The 25,860-nt window shown below is 40.1% G+C and overlaps 1 protein-coding gene across 1 annotated transcript in view; it reads left to right on the forward strand.

Moving 5' to 3' along the window:
* The first annotated feature begins 9,397 nt into the window (after positions 1-9,397).
* The window catches only part of akap1b (A kinase (PRKA) anchor protein 1b), a 38,962-nt gene continuing 22,499 nt past the window's right edge, over positions 9,398-25,860 (forward strand). The window contains exons 1-2 of the mRNA XM_086035938.1: positions 9,398-9,537; positions 20,980-22,505. Coding sequence (XP_085892064.1) covers positions 21,005-22,505 — 1,501 coding nt within the window. The 5' untranslated portion in view covers positions 9,398-9,537; positions 20,980-21,004. The remainder of the gene's footprint in view (positions 9,538-20,979; positions 22,506-25,860) is intronic.

Here is a 25,860-nt window from a genome sequence, read left to right on the forward strand (position 1 = left end):
ATACAAGTTTACATCACTGGTTGATTAGAGATCTAACTATGTTAGGCCGAAATGTATTATCAAAATCAGAATGCATCTCAAAACTAGTACAGTACAACCAAGTTATTCACTTTATATCACTCCACAAAATATTAAAAAGACAAATGCAATAATATATCAATTTATTTGGTGCAACAAAACCCACTATATAAAAAAAATCACAACTAGCAAAAGATTATAACAATGGCGGTTTAAAAACAATAGACTTTGAATCTATGATTGGAGTTTTTAGAATTAATTGGATAAAAGCTTTTCTTAAGAAACCAGATTCTTTATGATTTCACATCCCACATAATATTTTTAAACAAGTTGGAGGTTTTGAGTTTCTTTTAAAGTGTGATTTTGAAATATCTAAGTTGCCAGTGAAATTATCTGAATATCACAAACAGGTGTTACACTTTTGGAAGATGGTATTTTCCCATAATTTTACACCGCATGGCTCTACCCTATGGAACAAAAGGGTAATAACGTCTAACAAGAAAACTTTGTTTATTCAAAAATAGTACAAAAAAAAATTCATGCTTATTACAGATATATTAGACAAAGATGGTCAATTCCTGGGTATGGAAGATTTTGAGAAAAAATGTACAAGTTCTAAAAGAGAATATAAAAGAGTTTGTAAAGCTGTTCCCATGGCCTTATTAAACATGATTCAAAATTATTTAATTTACTCTAAAAGACAGATCTTGTTACCAAATATTCAGTTAAACTATATTTCCCTTAATGACACAAAATGTAATAATAAAAATGTTAATCAAATATTTAAAATAAACTATTTCATGACTTTGAAAGCAGTGCTAAAATTAAGAAGGATGAAGGTCAAATTATAAAAGAACATCTGTACTTTTTGAAATGGCCAATACCTCCTAAAGTAAAAGAAATGCAATTCAAAATTCTACATGGTTACTACCCAGTAGCAGCAATCTTGAAAAATCGATTTGGGTTTGAGGTGGAGCCTTGTGGCTTTTGTTCTCAAGAGGAGGAAACGGTTGAACATCTATTTTTCTCCTGTCTTAAAACTAAATATTTTTGGAAGGAAGTTATAAAATGGATGCAAATTAAAATGGATAAAGTTCCACAATTGAATTTGGACCCAATTCTTCATGGTAAAATTAAATTACCAAGACAAATACGTAAACTTTGAAATATTGTAATAATTATGGATAAATAGTGTAAATGGTGTAAATGGCAAAATAGAAATCCGTCCCTTAATTTGTTTAAAATTGAGTCACAATCACATTTTGCTTCCTTGTCACTCCTGAGAGACTCAAATGTGGACTTTCAGAAGATATGTAAAAATGTCTCAAGTTGTTTATGTCTTGAACTGCAATATATTCAGAGTACTGATTATGAAGGGCTTAAAATGTCATTGAATCTGCCTTGCTGTTCCTTTTTGTTTTGATGTTGAGGTTGTAGTATTCAATGTTTTCGTTTTGTTTTTTCTCTATACGACACTCTTTCCATGGTCATTGCACGAACAATTGTTTAATCTCCCGTCGAGAGGTTTGTATTATATTGTATTATGTGAATAAAAAAAAAAAAAAATTTTGTTTTATTTTAAATCATTCGCGCCACCCCGTACGCAACCGCACCCGCCCGCGCGAACTACATTGACTCCAATTGAAACGCGCCGCCAGAAACGCTCCCAACTCAGTTGGTGTGAACGTAGCAATACGGTAGTGAAGATGGATGATAGACTGGCTATCTATCCACGATGACTTTGCGATGGACGTAATGGGCACCCCTGCACTGGCACCCCTGACTGTACCGAAATGGCTTGGACACCCAAAGTCATCCGTGCAGCCATTACAAGATATACCACGCTTAAAGCTCTGATTGGCAGAACTGGGCATCGCCTATTTCCCGTCTGCATATTTAATTGACCCACGTGGCCCCAGTCGGTCCGAGTCAAACGACGTCGAGAACGGACTTAACCTGTACCACGTCACACGTTGGTGCCGTACACCTGACATGCAGCCAGAGGTGAGTAATCCAGGTCCAGAAAGTAAAAACCCTGCCACAGTTTGGCTTTAGCCACAGGTGCTTCTAATCAAATGAGCTTGTTTACCTGCCGGTTGATTTGAAGCACATGTGGCTAAAGCCAAATTGTGGCAGGGTTTTTACTTTCTGGACCTGGATTACCCACCTCTGCGTGACGCGGTCGAGTAAGGAAAACTATATAAAATAAAATAAAATAAAACAGTGTTGTGTACCTTGCAGTCCCACAGACACAATGAATGATATGTGCTCCATATTGTTTTTATTCCATCAATCACCACGCTGCGCGTGTGCGTGTGTCTGTTTTTTTTTTGTGTGGTATTTTTTCTTTGTTTGGCATGACTGCGCGTGCGGCGGCTGCTTGTGTACTTCTTTGTGAAGTAGCATGAATTTCCTCTGTCACTGTCTGCCACAATGGCATGAGCCCTGTTTTTTTTTGGTTTTTTTTGTATAGCCAGTCTTGAGTAAGGTTAAATTACATATCATCTTCCTCTACATAGGCTTTTATTTGTCTGTATGAAATGTGTCAATATACTTGTTTTCTCCATGCTGATCAATCATCCTTAACTGAAATGTTTCAGAATAAATGTGTGATTTTGTCTTTAAGATCTATGTTACAACTTTATATTCTCAAACAGTTTTGTTTAATCTACCATTGTCTTAATTTGAAGAAATGGTTGGATGTGAGAACGTGCTAACTAAAACAAGTCTTCACAGTTGTTATTTTGTTCCCTTTCAATTTATTTGGACTACCTTTGTTTACTGTTTTTCTGCTTTTTAATTTTTCAAATATGTTAAACATCATAACACAAAACGGCAGTTTAACTGGTACAAATTATGCCTGAATTATGGTCTCCTTTACGCCTGCATAGGGACATTTTACCTCAATAATGCGGTCAGGGCTGAACATTTCCAAAGTCAGCTAAATAGTCAATACACTGGTATTTATTTCAACATAGCCAAGTTAATAATAGCGTTGCCCAGGTACAGTAGCTTGATGACCGACTCCCTAACAAGCTCACCTCAACCTATTTTTCATTGACGCCTGTACTTTTCCTTTTAGACTTCCAGCCATCTGGTCGCGGAGGGATGAAAAGGTGCTTCCTTTCAAATATAGGAAACTAGTGTATATTTAGCAACGTATCAAAACGGTGACCCGTAGTCCGTACGTCTCGATTTCCGTCCCCAATCCCCCACCCCACAAACCATAATGCCATAGCCACATTGAAATCCATGCCTTAGACCTTAGGCATCCCTGACACCTAGGGGTAGAAACAGCACACAGCACGTATCGATAGACAATGAAGACTCGCCCCAGCTGTCTTAATTCCACACAGGACGGACTACAAAATGAATAGCTCATCTTCCGTTTAATATTGTTACATATTTTGTTCTATTTGGGGCAGTATTTGATACCAGAATAACGTGATTACAACTCTTTTAAACTACTGTTTAATTTGTGTCATTAGTTTTTTGTTTCACAAATCTCACCTTGACACGAGCTGAAAGTGAAGGAACGTGCAATTCTCGCTATTTGCTTCTGAAACGGTATTATCTTTATTCATAGGGTTTATAAACGTAAACATTAATTTGGTGTTAATAGTTTATTTGCATTTTTTGCATTTCAAAATAAACTCTATATAAAACAATTTATTATATGACAGTATGCAGTATGTCAGGTTCCAGAAAAGTAGTGTCTGCAGGCCTTGTCTATAATTGTCTCTTTAAAAAAAAAAAAAATCAAACAGCCAGCTGGGTTGATGTATCAAAGTGTCATCCAGCTGACTTGCCATGTGTTCTCCAAGGAAAGGACCAATTATCACCTCAGATGTGTCTAATACAGGGGTCGGCAACCTTTTTCACTCAAAGAGCCATTTCGACCCGATTTCCATGAAAAAAAAAACAAACACTGGGAGCTGCAAACACTTTTTGCCAATCGGTGTCGAGAACGTGATCCTCACGTCACAGGCAGGCGCCGCACGAGCAGAGGCGCCGCACGAGCTGACACGCTGTCAAACAAAGAAAAAATATCAAACAAAACAGACACACACACACACACACACACGGCGCTATGAAAAAGTAAATGCGTGGTGATCGGTGAAATAAAAACAATATAGGGCACATGTCATTGCGTCTGTGGGACCGCAAGGTACACAACACTGTTATTTATTTATTTATTTATTTTTTTTCCTTACTCGGTCGCGTGTGAGTGCGGCACCTGGAGGCAGGCCAAGTTGGCTACCTTAGACGGATTTTATTGAGCTCCTGCACTTGAACCCGCAAAACGGTTAAAAAGTCAGTTAACTTTACCCAACTTTGAGTAGAAGTAAATCTGTGTACAAAGCTACAGAAGAGGTCAAATGGTGTCAAGGAAGAGGAGGCAGAATGCAAAAAACTCAACTCCTAAACTTCAGGTTGAAAACATGCTTAATTGCCTAGTGTCATGGCTAGTTAACATGTCAGCACCATCACCAATTGCGACTGCATCCAGAGAAGAATTTCCTGAGCTACCAGTTACTCCAGCTAAATTTCCAGCCACCAAAAAAAAGCTCTTTATAAAACGGAGCACACATCTAAAGATACTATAATATCCACCCTCTCTAAACTTATAAACACCATTGAATCTCTGGTCAACAGAAATACTCAGGAAATGGGCGAAATGAAGAAGACAATCGACTTTTTGTGCAACGAAGTCAGAGAGGCAAAGGAAAAGGTCACCAAGATTGACTTTCGTCTAAAAGCCAAAGAAACTAAACTAGCCACCTTCCAAACCTGGGTAAATGAAATAGACTCTTACTCCAGAAAATGGAGCCTGAAATTTTATGGAGTCACGGAGATGACGAACAAAAATGTGAAGGAGAAAGTTATAGAAATTTGCCAGAAAATCCAAACCAAGGAGAAGGATAAGGGGCCATTGATTTCGCACATCGCCTGGGGAAGCTGAGCAACTAACAACTCTAACCCGAGGGCTATCATCGTGCGCTTCGCGTTGCGTTCTTACAGTGATGCCATCTGGAAATCTGCCAGGGGCAACCCTTTTCTGCATGAAAGCGGGCTCCGCTTGGCCAAGGACCTCTCCCAACCGATCCGCGAGGCGAGGCTGAAGCTATGGCCCCGTCCGTTCACAGCACGGCTCGTAAGGACAGGTTCCCTGCTTACTACGTCGGCGCACAGGCTTTTATCAGTAGTAAAGAAATATTCTGAAATAAAGGGTGAAATGAAGACTAATCCTCTATCCGGTTCATGAGCCACGTAACATTAGACTGTTTTGGAATCTTAAATCCCAGCTGCTGTGTTCTGTTACTATTAAAGTTATTGTTATTAGTAGGAAATTACAAATATTTTTTTCAAATAATGATTTTTGTTAAACTGTATATCGAACTCGGTTATTATGTTGCTTTGTTATTTACTGGAGGCCAAACTTGTTTATTGACCAACTGGATTGCATTTGAAACTCAGGATGATGTCATCTGCATCCCTCTCACATTTTCACAGTTTAAATATTTTTTCTACTCATAAGTATTTCATTGTCTATAGTTTCCCTAAACGTCAAGGGGTTAAGAAATAACATAAGCTGTATTTTTATTTGCTAAACAGTTGAAATCTGATTTTTGTTTTTGTCAATGGTTAGAAGAAGGAGAACAAAACTCTGCTTATTTCTTAAAATTAGAAAAACACCATGCTAAAACAAACACTTTTACTGAACTGAATGTAAATGGCACTAAAACTGATGACCAAAAACTTATTTCTAAATATTGTACTTCCTTTTACAAAAACCTTTATACTTCAGAATATACTGACAATTATGCTAAAACGTTCTTTAATTCTCGAATACTCCTCAACTTGATTCAGGGGGAAAGGGAAAAAAATGTGTGACCTTCTCTTACCTTTAATGGAGGTAACTCAATGCATACAACTGCTAAAAATATTAAAACTCCGGGAACAGATGGCCTTACCACAGCATTCTATAAATTATTCGCTCAACAGATAGCACCTTTTCTTTTACAGGTGTTTCAAGAAAGTATATGTCAAAGCTCTTCCTTGTACTTTGACTCAAGGTTTGATTACATTAATTCTTAATTGTTTGTGCAATGACCATAAAAGAAGTCTAGTATAGAGAAAAAAAAACAAATAAACCAGAAAACATTAAAAATTACAACCTTAACATTAAAACAAAAAGGAACAGCAAGGCAAATTCAATGACATTTTAAGCTCTTTACAGTCAGTATTAATATATCCATCCATCCATCCATCCATCCATATACCGCTTCTCCTCACAAGGGTCGCGGGCGTGCTGAGCCTATCCCAGCTGTCATCGTGCAGTAGGCGGGGTACACCCTGAACTGGTTGCCAGCCAATCACAGAGCACTATTCTTAATATATTACAATTCAAAAAATAAATAACTTGAGACATCTTCACATATCTTCTGAAATTCTATATTCAAGTCCCTCAGAAGTGACAAGGAAGCAAAATATGGCTGTAACTCTATTTTAAACAAATTAAGGGACGGATTTCTATTTTGCCCTTTACGCTTATGTATGTGGTATTTACCCATAATTATAACAATGTCACAAAGTTTAAGTATTTTTCTTGGTAATTTAATTTTGCCATGGAGAATTCGGTCCAAATTTAATCGTGGAACACTATCCATTTTAATTTGCATCCAAATTTTAACTTCCTTCCAAAAATATTTGGTCTTAAGACAGGAGAAAAATAGATGTTCAATCGTTTCCTCCTCTTGAGAACAAAAGCCACAAGGCTGCGCCTCAAACCCAAATCGCTTTTTTAACATTGCTGCTACTGGGTAGTAACCATGTAGAATTTCGAATTGCATTTCTTTTACTTTAGGAGCTATTGGCCATTTGATAAAGCACACATGTTCTTTTGTAATTTTACCTTCATTATTATTAATTTTAGCACTTATTTCAAAGTCATGAAGTTTAATTTTAAATATTTGATTAACATTTTTATTATTACATTTTGTGTCGTTAAGGGAAATATAGTTTAGTTGAATATTTGGTAACAAGATCTGTTATGCTGACGATACCCAATTATATATGCCGCTCGAGATAACAAACCCGGCTAATTGCTGTAATTTAGAGGCGTGCCTTGCCGAGATTAAACAATGGATGTCTCTCAATTTTTTGCTTTTTAACTCCAATAAAACCGAGATGTTGATTCTTGGCCCTGCTCGTCATCTGCACCTATTTAACACCACTCTGAGGCTCGATTAATGTATTACTACCCAAAGTGATTCAACAAAAAATCTTAGTGTTATATTCGACCAAACTCTGTCTTTTCAAATGCACATTACTTACATTAATATTACTAGAACCGCATTTTTCCATCTCTGTAATATTGCTAAAATTCATCCAATTCTGTCAAATAGTGATGCAGAAATTTTAATCCACGCGTTTGTTACGTCTCGCCTCGATTACTGTAACGTTTTGCTTCCTGGTCTTCCCAAGTCTAGTATTAAAAGTCTGCAGTTAGTCCAAAATTAAGACTCTTGACAAGGACGAGAAAGTTTGATAATATTACTTATTAGCCAATTTGCATTGGCTCCCAGTCCACTTGAGATGCGATTTCAAGATTTTGCTACTTACCTACAAAATACTGCACGGCTTAGCACCTTCCTATCTCGTCGACTTAGTGATACCATATGTTCCGATCCGAAACCTTCGGTCACAAAATGCCGGTCTTTTAGTGATCCCGAGAGCCAAAAAGAAGTCTGCAGGCTCTAGAGCATTTTCTATTCGGGCACCGATGCTTTGGAATGCCCTACCCGCGGATATTAGAGGCACTACCTCAGTAGAAATGTTTAAAATACGACTTAAGACTTATTTGTACGATTCTGCATTTAGTTGAACTGTTTGTTTTGGCCTCTTTACTGCCGCTTCTATTTTTTTTCTGCCCCCTTTTCCCAGGCTTGGGAATTAGGTGATGACGACCGAATTGGAGCTTGCTGTTTCGATCCAACAGGAACTGACTGCTACAAGATTGGAGGCTGACCACATCCTCGGAGGCGCTGCTATGGAGATTTCTACATTGACCATTGGGCCCCTGCTCACTTCACCGATGTCATCTTCCTGCAGCACTTCATTTGATTAACTTTCACATCACTTTAACAAACTCTGTACAGTACCATAATGTAAACCCTATGTTGCCCACTCGGCATCCATTGCAGCCTGATCATCATGGAAGTGGGATTCCCCCATCTGTGGTCCCTTCTCAAGGTTTCTCACTTTTCCCCAGATGTTTTTTTTTTTCAGTTTTTCCTTGCCCTCCTGGGGGTTAAGATCAGGGGATGTCGTGTATATGATCTGGTGCATATGTGAAGCCCTTTGAGACTTTCCTGTGATTAAGGGCTATATAAATAAATTTGACTTGACTTGACTTGAATATAGTTAAATTATTTCTCATCATGTCCATAAAGACATCACATTTATATTTCTCAATTTTTTCTTTAAAGAGATTGCGATAAAATAATCATATTTCTTCTTGTTTTTGAGTTGGATCATGTATTACAGTACCATTTTTGCTTAACTTTCTTTTTTCTTGATTGCCTTCGTTTTTCTAAATTGAAAAAATATGAAGAATTCTTTTCCCCTTGTTCGATCGGTTTAGCTTTGGATTTTACAAAGGCTCCCTTTGCCTTTTCTAAATAAATTTGGTCCAATTGATTTTGAAAAGAATTTAACAATTCTGAGTATTCTTCATTTAGATTTGGTTTTCCACAAAGTAAGCTTATTTTTTTGTTTCTGCGTTCTTACTTCAGCATTTTTCTTCCCCATTTCAATAGCTAATTGCTTTACTTGACATTTGAACCATTCCCATTTGCCTATGTTCGACATATCCAATTTGTTTATTTCTGTCAAGGTACTGTAGTTTTCACCTGACAACAAACGCTGTTGTCGACCAAAAGTGAATTTATTAAATTTCCATATATTTTTAGACTTTGATTTTTGAGATTCGAAATTTAGTGATACATTAATAATGCAATGGTCAGTAAGTGGAGATGGGGTGGGGTCCGGGAGCAGTACCCCCCCCGAACCTCCTCTAGTTCAACCAGTGATAACTACCAAAAGATCACCTTTGAATTTAAAATCGCTGAGCACACTCTGAACTTGACACAGGTTATCAATATGTATTTCCATCTGTTACTTGGATAAACTATTTGGTATTCGACAATAAAAAGTACAAGAGTTAGTTTGTATGGTGGCCATGCGAACACGGCTGTTGGCAATGTTGCCAACTTGCCATTGCCGCAACCTCAGTTACCGCGAGACATCACTGATTGTGATGTGTATTCAACACATAAGCATCGCGAGATATGAGCAGCTGTTTGTGTGCGTTTTTTTTTTTTTTTTTTTAGCCTGGTACTCCTCTGACAACACGTGGGGGGAGAAGATTGACTTTGTATTGGGACATTTTTTTTTAAAATCGACGTTTAGACCGCGTTCTTCTCACTGTGGCGACATCAAGGGCCTTAAAATACTGTAAGTGAAATGGATAAACTCACATTCAGATATTTTTTCCCACAAGCAGGCTAGCCTGTAGTTGACTGCATGTTCACTCCGCGTGGCTGGGTTAGTTCTACTGACTTCGATGCAACGCAAGAGTTTTTTTGGGTCGTTTATTAATACAACTTTCGTGTTGATAGTATGTATTCCTACATTCCCCTAAAATCCACTGACGTTAGTAAGTCCGTGTCATTGAGCAACTAGCATCATCGTCCAACCTTTCTTAAACTTGCGTAATCAAGTTAGCCACTTCTGTCCATAATTTGGCCAAATTCGCCCTCTCTGTCGTTAATTCATGCATTAATAACAGGAGCCACTGTCCAGAGTAGTGGCAATGATGCATACGTTGCCGGTAGCACTTCGACAAACTGCTTTCTTTTTCGGCAGGCCGGTTAGCAAGCTAATGTCAAGGTCTGGGGCCCGTTCGGTGGAGGAGCGCTGGCTGAAATGTCTTCAAGTTTACACTGGACAGCTTTCTTTTATTGCATTTCACAGTATTACGGTTTAGTGAATACATTAATTTTATTGGGCGAGAACGACATGAAACACTGTTCTTAGACACATAAGATCTTATGATGTAACACACGATAAGTGTCGTTGGGCCCAAAATATCGCACCTTAGTAGTTTTACTTGCTGTATTGACATTGATTCAACGTTACCGTTAATTCGACGTAATTTTTTTTCACTGAATTACGGCGATTGCCTATTAACGTAACGTGTGTCAAACACAGCGGCCTCCCAACGAGCCATGCTTTATTCCCAGCAGTGTCAGTTAGCATTAGGTCACAGCGATCAGCGTCGGGTTGTTCTTTAACGCCGATCAACGCACCGAAACATAATTTACTTATTTGCACGTAAATGCGCCCACGAAATCGCCTACAGAAATGTAGGACAACGGCCGCCTATTTTGATACCCGGGCACATAACTTTGTAATCTCCGTAGTTACTAGTCACCCTACGGTTTTGTTTTTTTTACATGTATATTTAGTTTTTAGCAGTAAAAGGTTGTCGTGGTCTGTATTGTTGTGGATTTTTTTTAAAGTGTTGATATGTTAGATACTTGTTTAGCTTGAATCAGAAGGAGAAACGGTTGGAGGTTTCATTCATGGTATGCCCTTTCTTGTATCCTTTCAAGGGGAAAAGACGTCCGAGTGTTTCCGTTTGACACTGGTGGTCGATGCTAATTTGTCAGATAGCTAACTCCTTCAACTACTTGTTAAAAGGACTCAAACAAATGACAGGATGACACAAAACTGTGGAACCAAATCTAACCATTTGTCAAATAAAACATTTGTCAACTGGTTTTGCATACGAGCTTAACGGTATGGTAGCTACAGTGGCGTTTGAGTGTAGTGTGACTTTCTTTTGTGTACTAAGCACCAACAGGATCGGTGTAGTAGCACATGGAATTAATTCGGGTTGGAATTTTCTCTCCTTGTTTTGAATGTTAAAAGTAAGCTTTTAGTTGTATATGTGTTAACAACAACTTATAATTTTTAGAATTTAACAGCCCTATAATTGGCATTACTTGAATGCAAAAACAACTAGGCTTAACTAATTATTCCTTCCCCATGTACCAGTAGTAAGTTTATACCCGTGATACTAACTGTTAGATAGATTCAGGGCCGTTGCTACCCCTTTGGGTGCCCTAAGCTAAAAGGGCAGATGGTGTCCCCCCAACCCCATATAACAATTTTTCGTGGCCTGAAATTTTTTGTGGGGGGTGCGGCTGACGGGTAAGTGGATACATACACTTACTAGTTACCTGTTAAAAAATGTAGTTAGTAATGTGATCCAAGTGCCATAATATTAAAGTAATATAACTTTACTATTTTCGTCACATTTGGATTACTCCAATACCAGATACTGTATGTTGAAATATTTCAATAAAACAAACAAAAAATCAATACGATGTTTATTTTTATATATTTCTCTGGTCTTTTCTGTTTTTTTGTATCATTAATATGTAACGCCAGTACATGTATGTCGTTACTTCCTGAGCCTGTGCACGCATGACTTGCGCATGCAGCGATCTCGCAATGTGTCCCTATGGACGAGATGGTGCCCCAAACGGACGATTTCCGAACCGGATTTAATGAAGAAGCTTTGTTGCCAGTTTTACAGTTATGTGCCAGACAGAGAGAATTGGATATTTTGAGTGATTGCAAACAAAATGCAAAACAATGCTATACTTTATGAACAGCCCAAAGTACACTTGAAATACAGTAACTAACAGTTGATTTGATTTCAATATGTAGGTCACACAAGTTCCTCAATCTTTAGTTGCACTGCCACTCTTGAATTGCAAAGTTGACTTTAGAGGTCAAGAAAAGTGCAATGAACAGCGATATGACATGCAAAGGCCATTTTGACACGTAATCAGTCAGCCAGCCAACTTCACTTGTAACCTTGTCCAAGGTTAGTTTAGTGTGAGCCACCATTTCCCAGGCACATTACATGCATATTACTGCACTTAATAGTTGTGCTTAATAACAAGACTAACATTGTGAATGGGCTGGTCTTTGGAAGACAGATGTTTGAAGTGGTGGTCCTTTTGTTTGTCATGTAAAATGTTTTAGTGTTTGTATAAAGCTTGTATAATTGATTTCACAATTACATCTGTAGATTACTGTCGGGGGGTACTAGCTAGATCTATGTAATGGTCATAAACAAATGCTTAATAAGAATTTTATTCTCCATTTCAAATGTACACCTAAACTAGACCGGACCAATAATTTTATCATTATTTTTTTTTTTAGACCAATGCTGATTTTCGGCAGGGGGAAAAAAAATGGACTGCGTAGTAATAAAACATTTTTAATGCATTAATTACAATTACGCCCAATCAAGACAAGAACAGTGGTCTTGCTTTTTAAAAGAACACAAAACGTAATCGGTACTTGACCCGATTAGGTACGGATAGAGGTACGGACAAAAACCCACCTCTGTCATTGCTTAGTCCGCCCTTTTTAAAAACCTCTCATCCTCCGTCCGTTCGTCCACCTCCTGGACGGACGAACCGTTACGTCTCTGGGATGGCATGCCCATCTCTCTTGTACAAAAGATCCACTATCCTAACTAGGGTTGGGCATTGCTTGAATCTCGACGATTACGATTCTTTGATTCGATTCCGGTTCCTAACGATTCTTAATTCTGATTCCTAACAAAAAAAAGTTGTTTTTGGACAAATCACATGAAGTTCTCTGTTCTTCAATTTCATGAACATTTTACTATTTGTGAACTTTACCCAGCATTACTCAAATGGCTGTTTTTAACCAGTTTATTTATTTTATTACATTTTTTGTATTATTATTTTGTGTTATTTTTCACAGGAGCTTTATTTTTGAGAAGTTCAAGACAATACAATAATGCAGCTGTTACTGAAAGCATGCTACTGAACACCAATTGATTGTCTAACCTTGTCTGTCTTTAGAAAGAAAATATATTTAACAAACACAACGCTGCATTTTAAGGCAAGCAAAAAAGTCTATCTAATCTAAGCAGTCTATATACAATGTATCTGTATGTACAGTATTTATGTATATGCTGCAGCTGCGTATGCTATAGGCTAAATATTAGCTGGATATGTGCATTTGTGTGTTGAACTTGTTGGCGCAATGTTGCCATTAGACGTACTTAGCCTGACTTTTGATTCATAAGTGCATCACGTCAGTTCTATGGCTAGGCGTCGACCGAATGAGCCGGCCGGCCCGGGCAGGTTCACAGACCCCACGAAGGGCGACTGCTGACACCGCTGTGGAGATCCGCGGAAAGGGCCGGGTGCACGGCCAGAGTTGCAGCGGCCCGTGCTTGCCGGCCGGTACAAAGCAAATAGAGGTACTGACCGGGCGGACCACGGCAGCTCGCGTGAGTGCGAGCGTCCGCGCTATTGTGCCGCACCTTCAGCGGCAGTAGCCTGGGGCTGCGTGCTATGTGCGCACCCTTTTTTTTCTTTTTTTTTTTTTCTTTTTTTGAATTGGTCGTACTTCGTTCGTAGCTCTTCCGTGCGGCTAACTAGTGATCAAAACTTTAGCACCGACATTCTAAAATCTGAACGGTTCGGGACGAACTGGAATGATGGACCCGTTTCCACTCAATTCCCTGTTCTCGGTGCCCAACCCTGTATAAATGTGTATTTTCTTTCTTTTTACATTTTAAATTTTTTTTTATTAAGGACCCACTCAGTGTGGTCGGGGGGCATAGGCAACACACAATCTGCCAGTTGCCCATCCCTGGCATGGACATACATAGGTGCTCACCGTCATATCACCGCCGTGGGGCAGAATCTTCGTACCTCCAAAATGATCAATTTTCAGTAGACCCCAAAAATGGCATATTTGTTCAACCATTGACGTTGCATCGTCAACGAGAGCAAGCCATTTTCAACACTTAAACTAGCCAACACACATGGGCTGACCAGTAGTATAATATTGAAAAAACATGACATATCAAATTGTGACATAGGAAGTTTTGGGCGACACCAGCGATATGCTGCTTATTGTTGTGTTTTCATGCTGGTCTTTCTGGTAGCTGGTGAGATCAGCAAGCTGGTGGTGCCCTGCTTGTTGCTACTGGTATCTGCAAGACCAGCACGAAAACACATTAAGAACAGCACATTTGCTGATTATTCTGGTGATCACCTATGATGGGCCTCCCTGCTGGTTGCTGCTGGCACCAGCAACACTAGCATGCCGGTGCCCTGCTGGTTGCTAGTTAATAGAATGCTGGCGTTGCTGGTGTCATGAGGTACTAGGGATGGGTATTGATTAAGATTTTAACGATGCTACTACTCTTAACAGTGGAACCAGTCGAGCGTGATATGATGTGGTTTGTAGACAATGACGATATTGGTGTCTTTGTAACAGAATAGAGGATGGTAATTACCACTCGATTTAAAAAAAAAAAAAAAAAAAAAAAAAAAAAAAAAAAATTTAAATAGTGCTTCTCTTGCACTGACATGCTATTTTTACATCTTCAAATTGAATTTCTGGGAAAACTTTTCCTGGAAAAAAAGGTTTTCAAGGGTAATTACAAAGGCGATCTTATGTTTTAGGGAGCTGTTGAGCCAGACGCTTTAGGCCTTAATGGGTTAATGGTGTTTTTGTCCATATGTTTTTGTTTAGAAAAACACAAAACAAAAACATTGGAACTAAAACTATTTTTTATGCTTTTTTTTAATGACAATGTAAAATAATTTGCAGAGAAATAAATGATTTGAATAAATCACTGTAATACTGTTAAAGATTTAGTGTAAAAGAAACCGTGTGTAGTGCAACAAGGCTGGAAATGCAGTTCGGTTAGCAAAAAGCACTTCTGTGAGGTGAAATGCACATTTTCTGCTGTATGTGTGTTAAGCTTGCTTGTTTTCCCCTGACAGTTTAACTATTGATCGCATTTGTGACAACGGGCATTGAGCAGTGACGTAACTAGGGATGGGAATTTCGACTAATTTGCCCGTCGACTAGTCTATAAGGAAGAAAACTTGAATTTTTATACATATTGAATTCAAAGTTTAAAATGCAAATGTGTGTATTTAGGGGCTTTTTTAGCCCAAACATTCAGGACAGTTTGTTAATTTAAATTCTATTGATGTAACAACAACTGACTGAATAAAGGTGAACAATTGAAAGAGAAATACATTTCGGATACATTTTCCAATGCAATGCATGACATTTATTATGAATAATGTAAAGAGTAATGGTACCGACTCCCAGTCCAGCGGGTCTCATTCGCTAGCACCATGTTAGCTGCATTATCATGCACACAGGCGACGACTTTATTTTGTAGTGCTCACATACCCATCACACTCCGCAGGTGAGCAGCCAAGTTTTCAGCTGTGTGTCTTTCCTCTAAGGCACATGTCTGAAACACACAGCAGCGGAGATGTCCTTCGTCCACATAATGACGCGTTATAGTCATGTAAGATTCGGTGGCTATGGACGTCCATCCGTCTGTAGTTATGGCCACATACAGTCGTTGACCCGCTCAAACGCTCGTAGCATCTCCTTTTATTTGGTTATGGCTACTCTCGAGTTGGGACGTGATTGTTTTGCGACTTGGCACCTCGTACTCAGGCTAGGTGTACAGCATTAATTTTTCGAACTCTTTGCCTTCAACAAAAAGCGGCAGCATATTGCGGGCGGTCATTTCACAAATTAGTTGGGCAATCTTTGCTGTGCGGCGAGCATGCAGCGCGTGGCTGGAACAAACGCTCTCATGCTCATCTGCCTGGTCCCGCCGCCATGCCCACTGTCATATGCCGCATCAAAATACTGCCAAACGGTGCGTTTTTTTCTTCGTGGTAGCTTCAATATCTTCAGAATGTACTTTTCTAAATATTCTTCCCCAATCTTAGTGTCCCCGCCCCCTACTATTTGTGTGTGTGTGTGTGTGTGGGTGCGGGTGTAGGGGGGTGTTGCGGTTAGTGGGGAGGGAGCAATTCTCTCTCTTGGTGCTCAGCATGTTTACAGAGGCCAAGGCAGAGGTGTGTTGAAAAAGATGCGTGATACTTAATGCCGCTTTTAACCGACTAGTAAAATACAAAACGTTTAATAAATCGTAGACGGTTAAACGACTAGTCACGCACATCCCTAGTTGCAACGTCATCCCACGGTCCCTCCCCAGGCATAACCACTCAAACCAAGAATAACCACCCTTTTACATTAACATAACAGTTGCATTGAGTGGGAATCGGTTCGTCATTCCTAAAGAGTGAAATGCACAGATGCTATGTTCGTAGCAACAGAGCTAATCCAATGTAAAGGAGGGAAGCTAGCGCTGCGTGAGTGTACGTTAGCAAAACCATTCCTCTGAGCTTTGAAAGTCATTGACTTGGCGGCCCGTGCTCCCAAGCCATTGCTGCGGCTTCGAAGGCCGAGTAGGTGGGGCTCAGGCGGCGGGCCACTGTTACACAAATACCAACCGCACACATCAAAATAACATTATAAAAACTATAGCGTGATACAACATGATAGATGTTTTTCTATAATACTAGTTCCATCCCATTATCCGAACCACTTATCCTCACTAGGGTCTCGGACGTGCTGTCATAAGATTACACAGCCTTAACTACAGGAAGGAGTCGCGGGTGCCACTCGTGCACCTGCCTTGCCTCTGATTGTGAACATGAATCTAAGGTTAGGTTCACACTGATTTTTAAACAATGTAGTTTTTACAGAAGTAAATGTGGTCCAGGCATTTCTACAGTGAAGCGATTCAGGAGGAGGTAGAAATACAGTATTTGGGGGAAACAATGAGTCGAGGCTTTTTGATCTCATTTCATGGATACGTCACTAAAGAAGACATCACGTCATAACTATGGTTGGGTATCGTTTGAATTTGGGCGATTCCCGTTCCTCGATTTGATTCTGGTTCCTAACTATTCTCAATTCCGATTCTTTTTTTTTTTGGGTGGGGGGGTGGTCAAATATTTGTAATAAATAAATTCTATTAGAAATGATAAATAATACATTCATTAATATCAAACTAGGGGTGGGCGATATGATGATATTTGATCGTGAACACGTTAAACCGTTAAGGATCTCATAAAGCCGAAAGATCGTTTGATTGTCTACATGGCACATCCTTAATAGTTTAGCTCTATGGCGGCGCAAAGCCGCTGACCCGTATACCCGACCAACCAATCACAGCACGCACAGTGCACCATACGTGACACTCCCCGCCTCCCTGTTTGTTTGTATAGCGGGAAGCTATAAAGCGGAAAGTCACCACAAAGCAGAGTTGTTCCCAAAAAGAAACTCCACATCCACAGTGTCGATTTGGTTTGGCTTTTCCTCGGAGGAGAAAGCGCAAACTAGTTATTTGCAAAGTTTGCAGAGACTCTGTTAGGACGTCAGCGCCGGCAGCCAAAGCAAACGGAGATCAGACACATGGTAACCAGAGGCAGCCGCTAGCTCCAAGCTAACGCAACTCACGGTAACAGTCATTTAACAAAAACACTCCATATGAAAAAACAAGCAAGCAGTGTAAAGAAGTAACTGAGGCGGTGACTTATTACCTTGCTGAAGACATGATTCCCATTAAAACAGTGGAAAACGGGGGGTTTAAAAGACTCTTCAAAGTACTAGACCTGCGTTACGAGCTGTTTTTTTTTATGTTTACATTATTACCTTTTATGTTTACATTCACTGCACATTTTGATAAAAATTGTCACTATTCAAATTAAAACCTGTTCAGAAAGCTTAGCTGTCTTAAAATGTCTTTTTTTTTTTCTTTCAGAGTTTTATACGCATTTTAAATATGTTTTATGAAAATGGTCAGAAATGTGCAAATTAGTATTTAAAAAAAACGATGACAAAATCTCAAGAAAATACAATAAAATAATGCAGCTTATAGCATGCTACTTAATTAACACCCATGGGCAAGCCAAGTGTGCAAATAAAAAGAAAAATTTGTGCTCGATGTAGACATTAAACATATTTCATTTGGATACTTACCCGATTCTGACTCACTGTCGGCGTTGTGAGTATGCGTGCGCAAGCACACTAAGCATTGTAGGACGTCTCGACAGGAATTTCAGATCGACGCAGAGTCAAACACCAAACACTAACAATTCTACCCCATGTAAGCGGAGGTGTTGAATCATATTAGATCTGCAACCTTGCCTGTCTTGTGTAATGGTTTGCTGGAATGCTTTTATTTTGAAGGCCGTGTATAGGATTGGAGGCGGAAGTCTGGGAAAATAACTTGCTGGAAAACGTACAACTTCTTGCTGTCTGTTGAACCCACATGTTTACAGAATACAACACTTTGCACCAGGGGCGAAGCCAGAACATGGCTAATGGGTGGGCCTTGAAAAATCAGTGTGGGCTTGAATATGTGTCTCACTTCGCACAATCCTTCTGTCCCGACACATCGTATATTCAAATAAAATGACAAACCGAATAATATGTTCAGATCTTCCTTAGGCAACCACAATTATGCTATTCTTAATATTCAATGAAGAAAAAACACAATTTCATAATTTGATGTTCCGATCAGGTTTTACGACACCGATACCAATCATGCATGAGTGAGATCGGCCGATACCGAGTCCGATCGCATGGAATATCTGTATATTTTCCCATTTATTTATGGTGACTATACTGTGACAGTAACGCATCATGCATAACAAGCTGCGGCATGCGTGCCATACGTCGTCTGCTCGCCTTGATTTATTAAATGCAGTGAGCCTCGTAAACTCACCATAGTCTCCCAATTGCTTGTTTTTCAAATGTCAGATTAAGTTGGTTGTGTTGAAACTTTTGGCCATGCTCCCCTCCGCGAGGTACCTTATCATGGCATATACAGTATTACAAGACGCAAACTCCACACAGCAGACAATGCTACGTTCACACCAACTGCGGTGGGAGCGATTCTGGCGGCACGTTTCAATTGGAGTCAATGTAGCTCGCGCGGGCCTAATAAGAAAATCTCGATTGTTTTCTCTCAAACCCGATTTTATGATTACGATTTCTTTGTGAAATAAAAAATAATGAAAAGTGAAGTATTTTGAATGTCTTTTATTTAAACTTAATTTTTCTTTCTTTGAACTCAAAATGCCAGTCAATTTGAATTCAATGAAGGGGATCGGCTGGCTAAAATGCAGCCTCCTACCAGCCCGACCAGAGCAGGGATTATTCAGAATGGTTCAGTTCTATTCCAGGCAATTTCCAAGTTTCAATCCTCGGCTCCTTGCTCACCATCGACCCGGCCAATTCCGTCAGTTGAGCATACGCTCCACTTCACTTCCTCACTCACTCGGCAGTCGGCTCAGATAGTCGGCTCCTGCAGCAAACAATCCCCCACGTGTCACTTTCTCCTCGGCCAGCGGACAATCGCTTCCGCATTTCAGCAATTTGATTGAACGCGCTACTCACGTGACCGCATGACAAACACGGAAGTAACCACCGGAAAACAGAGATCTTAATACGAAGAGAACACAATACAGAAAGTACAAATGGGCTACACTTAGATACACCAAAAATAACAAAATCAAACGTGCCGATTTGAACTTTTTTAAACATCGTTTTATCCAGAAAATTCGGTTACGGTTCAAAATCGCTTAATCGAGCAGCCCTACGCGATGACGTCCCACTTGTCCAAAAACATAATTCATACTGGGGCCCCCGCGGGAACTACATTGACTCCAATTGAAACGTGCTGCCAGAAATGCTCGACACTTGTTGCTTGTAGGCTCGGCGCGCAAACGCATTTCCTATTGGTTGTACTATGCTTGTGTCTGTCGATTGATCCGCGCAGTGCGCACACTATTGGTACTTTGTTTGTTTTGTGCGGCTTCCTCCGCGAGACGGATTAGGAATCGAAATGTTGCACCGACATCTTAAACCCTAAACGATTCCGGGAGAACCGAAGTGCTAATCCCAGTTCCACACGGTTCCCGGTGCCCAACCCTAGGCATTAGTCAGCAAACTCTTTTTTTTTTTAAACCAAAACACTTTTTCTGTACCCGCGGTAGTCATTAAACAGCGAGGGGCTATGCGCTGCCTCACGGTCACTATGACCACGTACGGAGTGTTGCATTTAATAACTCGGAAATCCCACTACTCAAAGTTAACACAACATGACCTATTTCCCACAAACCCTTAATGACAACACCTAACAATATAAGACATAACATATCTAGGTTGTAATAACATACTAATTTAGAGTGCTAAAAAATATGTTCCTCTGAATCTTTGTTTTTTTTCTATTCCGGGTGCATACCACATTTTGAATGTGAAGATCTAATTACCGGTATGCATATTAGAGAAGCAAAACAAAACGTTTTGTATTAAGGTTAAATAAAAACAAAATTAAAAACCAATACAAGTGTTTAGTTTTATTTAGCACAGTGCTTTTACCTAAGTTTGATGATTTTACATGATTTCACTCTTTTACATTTCACAACTGCCGGGGTATAGTATCAGGATCCTCTGTCCATCAAAAGTTATTTACTTAGATTCAGCAGCTTTCCGTTATGCCTTTTCAAGCTCGTGGCTATAAGAGCAAGAGGATCAATCGTCATTTGGATGGGGCCGGAGCATTCTAGGCATCTGTCAATAAGGGGGCGCCCCTCCAAAGATGGAGCGTTCTTCAAAAGTTGTGCCGCGAAGCACCCGGGTTTCTTTTCATTCTCTGCACCCTCCTTCATATGCAAAATCCGCAAGTTTTGTCTTGTATTCTACCCTTTGAGATTGGTGCGCTTCTCAGAGAGTTGGTCCACCACTTTAGTTAAGCGCCCGACTTCTTGTTCCAACTTTGTAATGATGTCAGCCGAATCGAAGGTTAACCAAACATGGATGAAGACTATAACTATTGTTTGGATGAGGCTTGCATTTAAAATGTGGTCTAGTTGAATAGAGCTCACATAGCAAATGAGATAAATCTGTCCTTTTTTTTCCCCCCCTTCCGTTCAGGTGCAGCTGCTAGTGTCCTGAGGAGATGCCTCTAAGGTTTCGTTCGGTTGTGCCCTACACGCTGCCCGGAGTCCTTGCACTGATTGGCTGGTGGTGGTACACCTCCCGTAAGAAAGAGCGCCTCATCAGCCATGATGACCCAGATGGAGGTCCAACTAATGGAACCCTGAGATTGTCTCTAACGGTGGGTCGCAATGGTGTGGTTGAGAAGGACACTGCATCTACGACAAATAACACAGAACACCACCTGACCAGCAAACATCCAAAGGCCCCTAGAAAAGTTGAGGAGCAGGAAAGTGTCTCCCAAAATCATGTTGACGATACAGACGCAGCATCCGTAATGGGACAGACTCTTGAAGAGGCAGCTGTTGAGCCATGTAGAATAAAACTGGAAGTTGATAAACCCACAGTCTCAACTCTGCCATCATATGAACAGGACGAGAGTCTCAATGTGTCACTGAAAGATCGTAGTGACCTGAAAGAAGACCCAGTACCCTCCTGTGCTTCAGAGGCAGACATCGATCTAAAGAGAGAACCGTCTGCTTCAGAAATCACTGTCAAAGAGATTGTCTTTCCCCGCCAATCCGCCACAATTGCCCATTCGACCACGATGTCCGTGTGCCTTTCTGATGCAGAGCGGCCTGAGCCAGAGGGGGAAGTTGCAAAGAACCACAGCAATATGACACCGCAGGATGATGGGTGTACAATCTTACCTGTTGAAGTGCAGACAGTAGTCTCATCACAGTTTGAGTCTCGAGAAATACCCATTTCACTGCAAGATTTTAATCAACGCATTCTAACCAGCACACCCAACTCTGTGGTCCTGACTTCCAAAGCCCAGACTACATCATTGACACCACAAGAAGTCCAGGTTCACAGCAGTCATGAAGAGGAGCAAGATCTGGAAGTTCTGGCAGCTGGGCTCATAACTGAGGTTATCTCAGCTGCCACCCAGCAGGTGTTTGGTGGCACCAGTTGCTCAGTTTCTGACAGAAGGCAGCAGTGTCACCATCCTCGGTTGTCAAACCACCACCAAACAGGCTGTGATGATACCCAAAACAAAGCGCAAGTGATGCCCAACGGGTCTTTTACTGCCTCAGTATGGGACTCTATAGAGGTCAATGAATTAGTACAGATAAACAATACACAAAAAGACCCCATGCCAAAACTGTCTCACCAAGTAGCAGAGGGTGCACCTCTACTAAACAACAAACTAAAAGACGATGAATCAACTACACAGACTGAGGACTCTGCTTGCAGCACATGCCACTCTGAGGATGGCATCAGCAACAAAAATCACCAACGTAGTCTGATTGACAGCAAAATGGATGTCTTCCAGATTACAGACTTGTCAGAAAAAGAAGCAACAGAACCCCAATCACTAATTGAGACACCGACAGAGGAAATGGTTTTTTCTTTGACGGAAGAAAATTCAATGGATGCTGTGTGTGGTGTGAAGATGCTTGATGGAATGGACCTAAGGAATGGACCTCAAGGGTGTGAAGTGGAAACCGACCAGTCTGGAGGTGAGTTACGCGTTTGTGTGTCACTTGTCGATCGAAGTGAGCTATGTGGTGGAACCTCTGAAATGAAAGACTGTCCATATGTGAGTTGTGATGTTTCCGAGGTTCATGAATGCATCATACGGCAAGCGAGGGGGGCAGCGGAGAACGAAGAAGAGCGCAAGCAGTTGTATTTGGATTAATAAAAACGTCATAATTAAACTACGTCTGACCTCCTGGGAGACGCTAAAATATGATCAATCTCGCTATTTAAGTTTGATGTTTTTGGCTCTATATAAGTTTGATGTTTTTGGCTAAACACACTGTTTCCGCTAAACAGACACTTCCTCGTCTAAGAAACATTCAGTGTGTGTGTGTGTGTTTATGTATATATATCTATATGTCTGTCTGTGTGTGCGTGTGTATATATTGTAAATGTGTGTGTGCGTGTGTATATATGCATGTGTGTGTGCGTGTGTATATATATGCATGTGTGTGTGCGTGTGTATATATGCATGTGTGTGTGCGTGTGTATATATGCATATGTGTGTGCGTGTGTATATATGCATATGTGTGTGCGTGTGTATATATGCATGTGTGTGTGCGTGTGTATATATGTATGTGTGTGTGCGTGTGTATATATGTATGTGTGGGTGCGTGTGAATGTGTATGTATGTGTGCGTGTGTATGTATGCATGTGTATGTATGTGTATGTGTGCGTGTGTATGTATGTGAATGTATGTGTGCGTGTGTATGTGTGTATATGTATGAATATATGTATGTGTATATATATGTGTGTATGTGTGTGTATATATATATGTATGTGTATATACATGTATGTATGTGTGTATATATATATATATGTATGTGTATATACATGTGTGTATATATATATGTATGTGTATATACATGTGTGTATGTATATGTGTATATATGTGTGTGTATACACATACATGCATACATCTGCATTTTATTTGGGGTTAATCATTAGATAATAAAAAGGTCATTTCTTGAGGTTAAATATTAGGTTAAATATCACAATATCTATCGCAATAGTCAACATCCATATCACATATCGGATGTTTTTCTAATAACGTGCAGCCCTAATGTATATATATTGTTCATATTATGAAAATGATACTCTAAAATAGTGAATTTGTGATTGTGTATATGTTGCAGTCATTTATCAGCCACATTTGAAACATGCTTACGATGTACCAAGTCAAATGAGTCAAGCCGGTAATATTTGAATGGTAAATGTTTAACTGTTTATTACAATGCAGGTGATGTTATTTTTCTTCATGTGTCATGTTAAATGATTTGAACATGGTTAGTGTTCTTTTTACTGTTTTGTTGATAAAGATGCTTTCGTACTTACAAACAAGTTGCGTTGAAAATGCTGTTATCTGGAATAGTTTGTACCTAATTCGGCCAGAAGATGGCCACTTTCAGCACACCCGACCCAGGCTTCACCACACCGTCATACCCATGGGAGATTCCTGCCTTCTTTATGCTTGGAGCGAGCTTGTCCACACTGCTGCTGCACTTGTCAAGTGGCCAAAGGCGCCTGCCTATTTTACAATGCCTCTGCGCACACTTGGAAGTTGCTTACTATTGTCAGCCCTGTCACAAAAACCGGAAATGTTCCGAAGAATTAGAGCACTGGTGGCACCAAACTCTAGCTGCGGGAATGATGCAGCATCGTTTTGGCCGAGTAGGACTAGGAAAACAAAATTTTTGCGTCCATGGTAGGGCTGAATGTTTCTGGAAAATATATTTTTTTCTCCTAAAAATGGCAATTGTGATATGAGTTGAAATTCATTTTTTTTTTTTTTTTAAATACATATGACGGCAGCCCAAACTAGCAATGGCCAACATCAGTGATCTCCGATAATTAATTCCAAGTAATACTGGACGAAATATCGTGATATTAATACCGGAAGTGACTTTTATTTATTTATTTTCACAAAGCTGCAGGCAAAGCCACATGTGCGCTGCGCTCACCAGTCAGAGCACACACATCCTCACCCATCCATCTATTATCAAAGGCCCTTATCCTCACAGGGGTCGCAGGTGTGCTGGAGCCTATCCCAGCTGTCTTCCCAGCTGGGCAGTAGGCGGGGTACACCCTGAATTGGATGCCAGCCAATCGCAGGGCACAGAGAGACAAACATTCACACTCACAATCATATCTAGGAACAATTTAGACTGTTCAATTAACCTACTATGTAGAGGTGGGCGATGTATATGGTTATCGATATCATCGTCCATCTTGCTTTCACGATGTATAATTTTACATTATCGAGTATTAATACTGCCTCTGACTCGAGTCAGTCGACGGCCGCAAAGTATGAGGAAATACTGAAAAATCAGTGCGCATTGACGGCAGAGGAGGAGGAAGTGATAATCATTCGCCGAATCAGCGAGCAGGACCCGGTCACGTGACTGTCCGCACTGCAGCCGAGCTTCAAGTATAGAGGAGTGTCCAGCGGGGAATCCACGTTGTCCATACAGTCTGTAAATGGTTTGGGGTTGACAAGACTGACGTTGGTGGGAATAACATTGTTAGATGTGCCAAAAAGGTCACCGTGAAGAGCAATTCTGTTGCACCACGAGCCATATGGATTACGAGGAAAACTTGATCGCGCAAGCATGCTAAACAAAAGCTTAAACACACACACTCAGAAAACAGTCGCCGAGTTGAACCAACAAATATAAACGCACGCACTCACACACACACACGCCCAGTACTTTAGCGATCAAGTCAAACGTGATAGCCTGGATGTTCGTTTAACATTCAGTTGACATTCTTTTAGTCCGCATCATTCATAACTAGCCTTTAGACCAGAGGCATGCTGTTGCACAAACTACGACGGTTTATTAGTGTGACGCCAGCATACACCCAAATATGAATAAAGTCACAAGTCTCCAGATCACAGCGACGACTGAGTGAGAAAATGCACTTTTCGGTAAATTGCAGTTTTGTTATTCAACTTTATTCTAAATACGGCGGGCAATGTATTCGAATGGGTTTTGTCATGACAAAGTTTTTTTTTTTTTTTCCCTCGCTGGGTGACACTTCGTCATACGTCACATATCAAATACATTTTTTCCCATTCTGATTGCTCTCGTAGTTGGCAGTGGTACACCAGTACTTACTGCAGCTCAAAATGTCACATCATTATGGAATGAGAGCAAAGACAGTTAAATGACATAAATATTCCCCAAAATCTATGTAAGTCTATACATAATTTTTTGTTCTTTTGTTAGATAGTCGTAGAATATAATTGTTTTGCAGAAGCTACATTTAGCAATTTAAAAGAGATGTTCACAAACGCTGTCTATCGATAATTGGTCTGTGAAACAAGTGAAGATTTAA

This window comes from Filicampus tigris, chromosome 7 (assembly GCF_054856515.1).
Source record: "Filicampus tigris isolate MCC_2025a chromosome 7, RoL_Ftig_1.0, whole genome shotgun sequence".
Lineage (NCBI taxonomy): Eukaryota > Metazoa > Chordata > Actinopteri > Syngnathiformes > Syngnathidae > Filicampus > Filicampus tigris.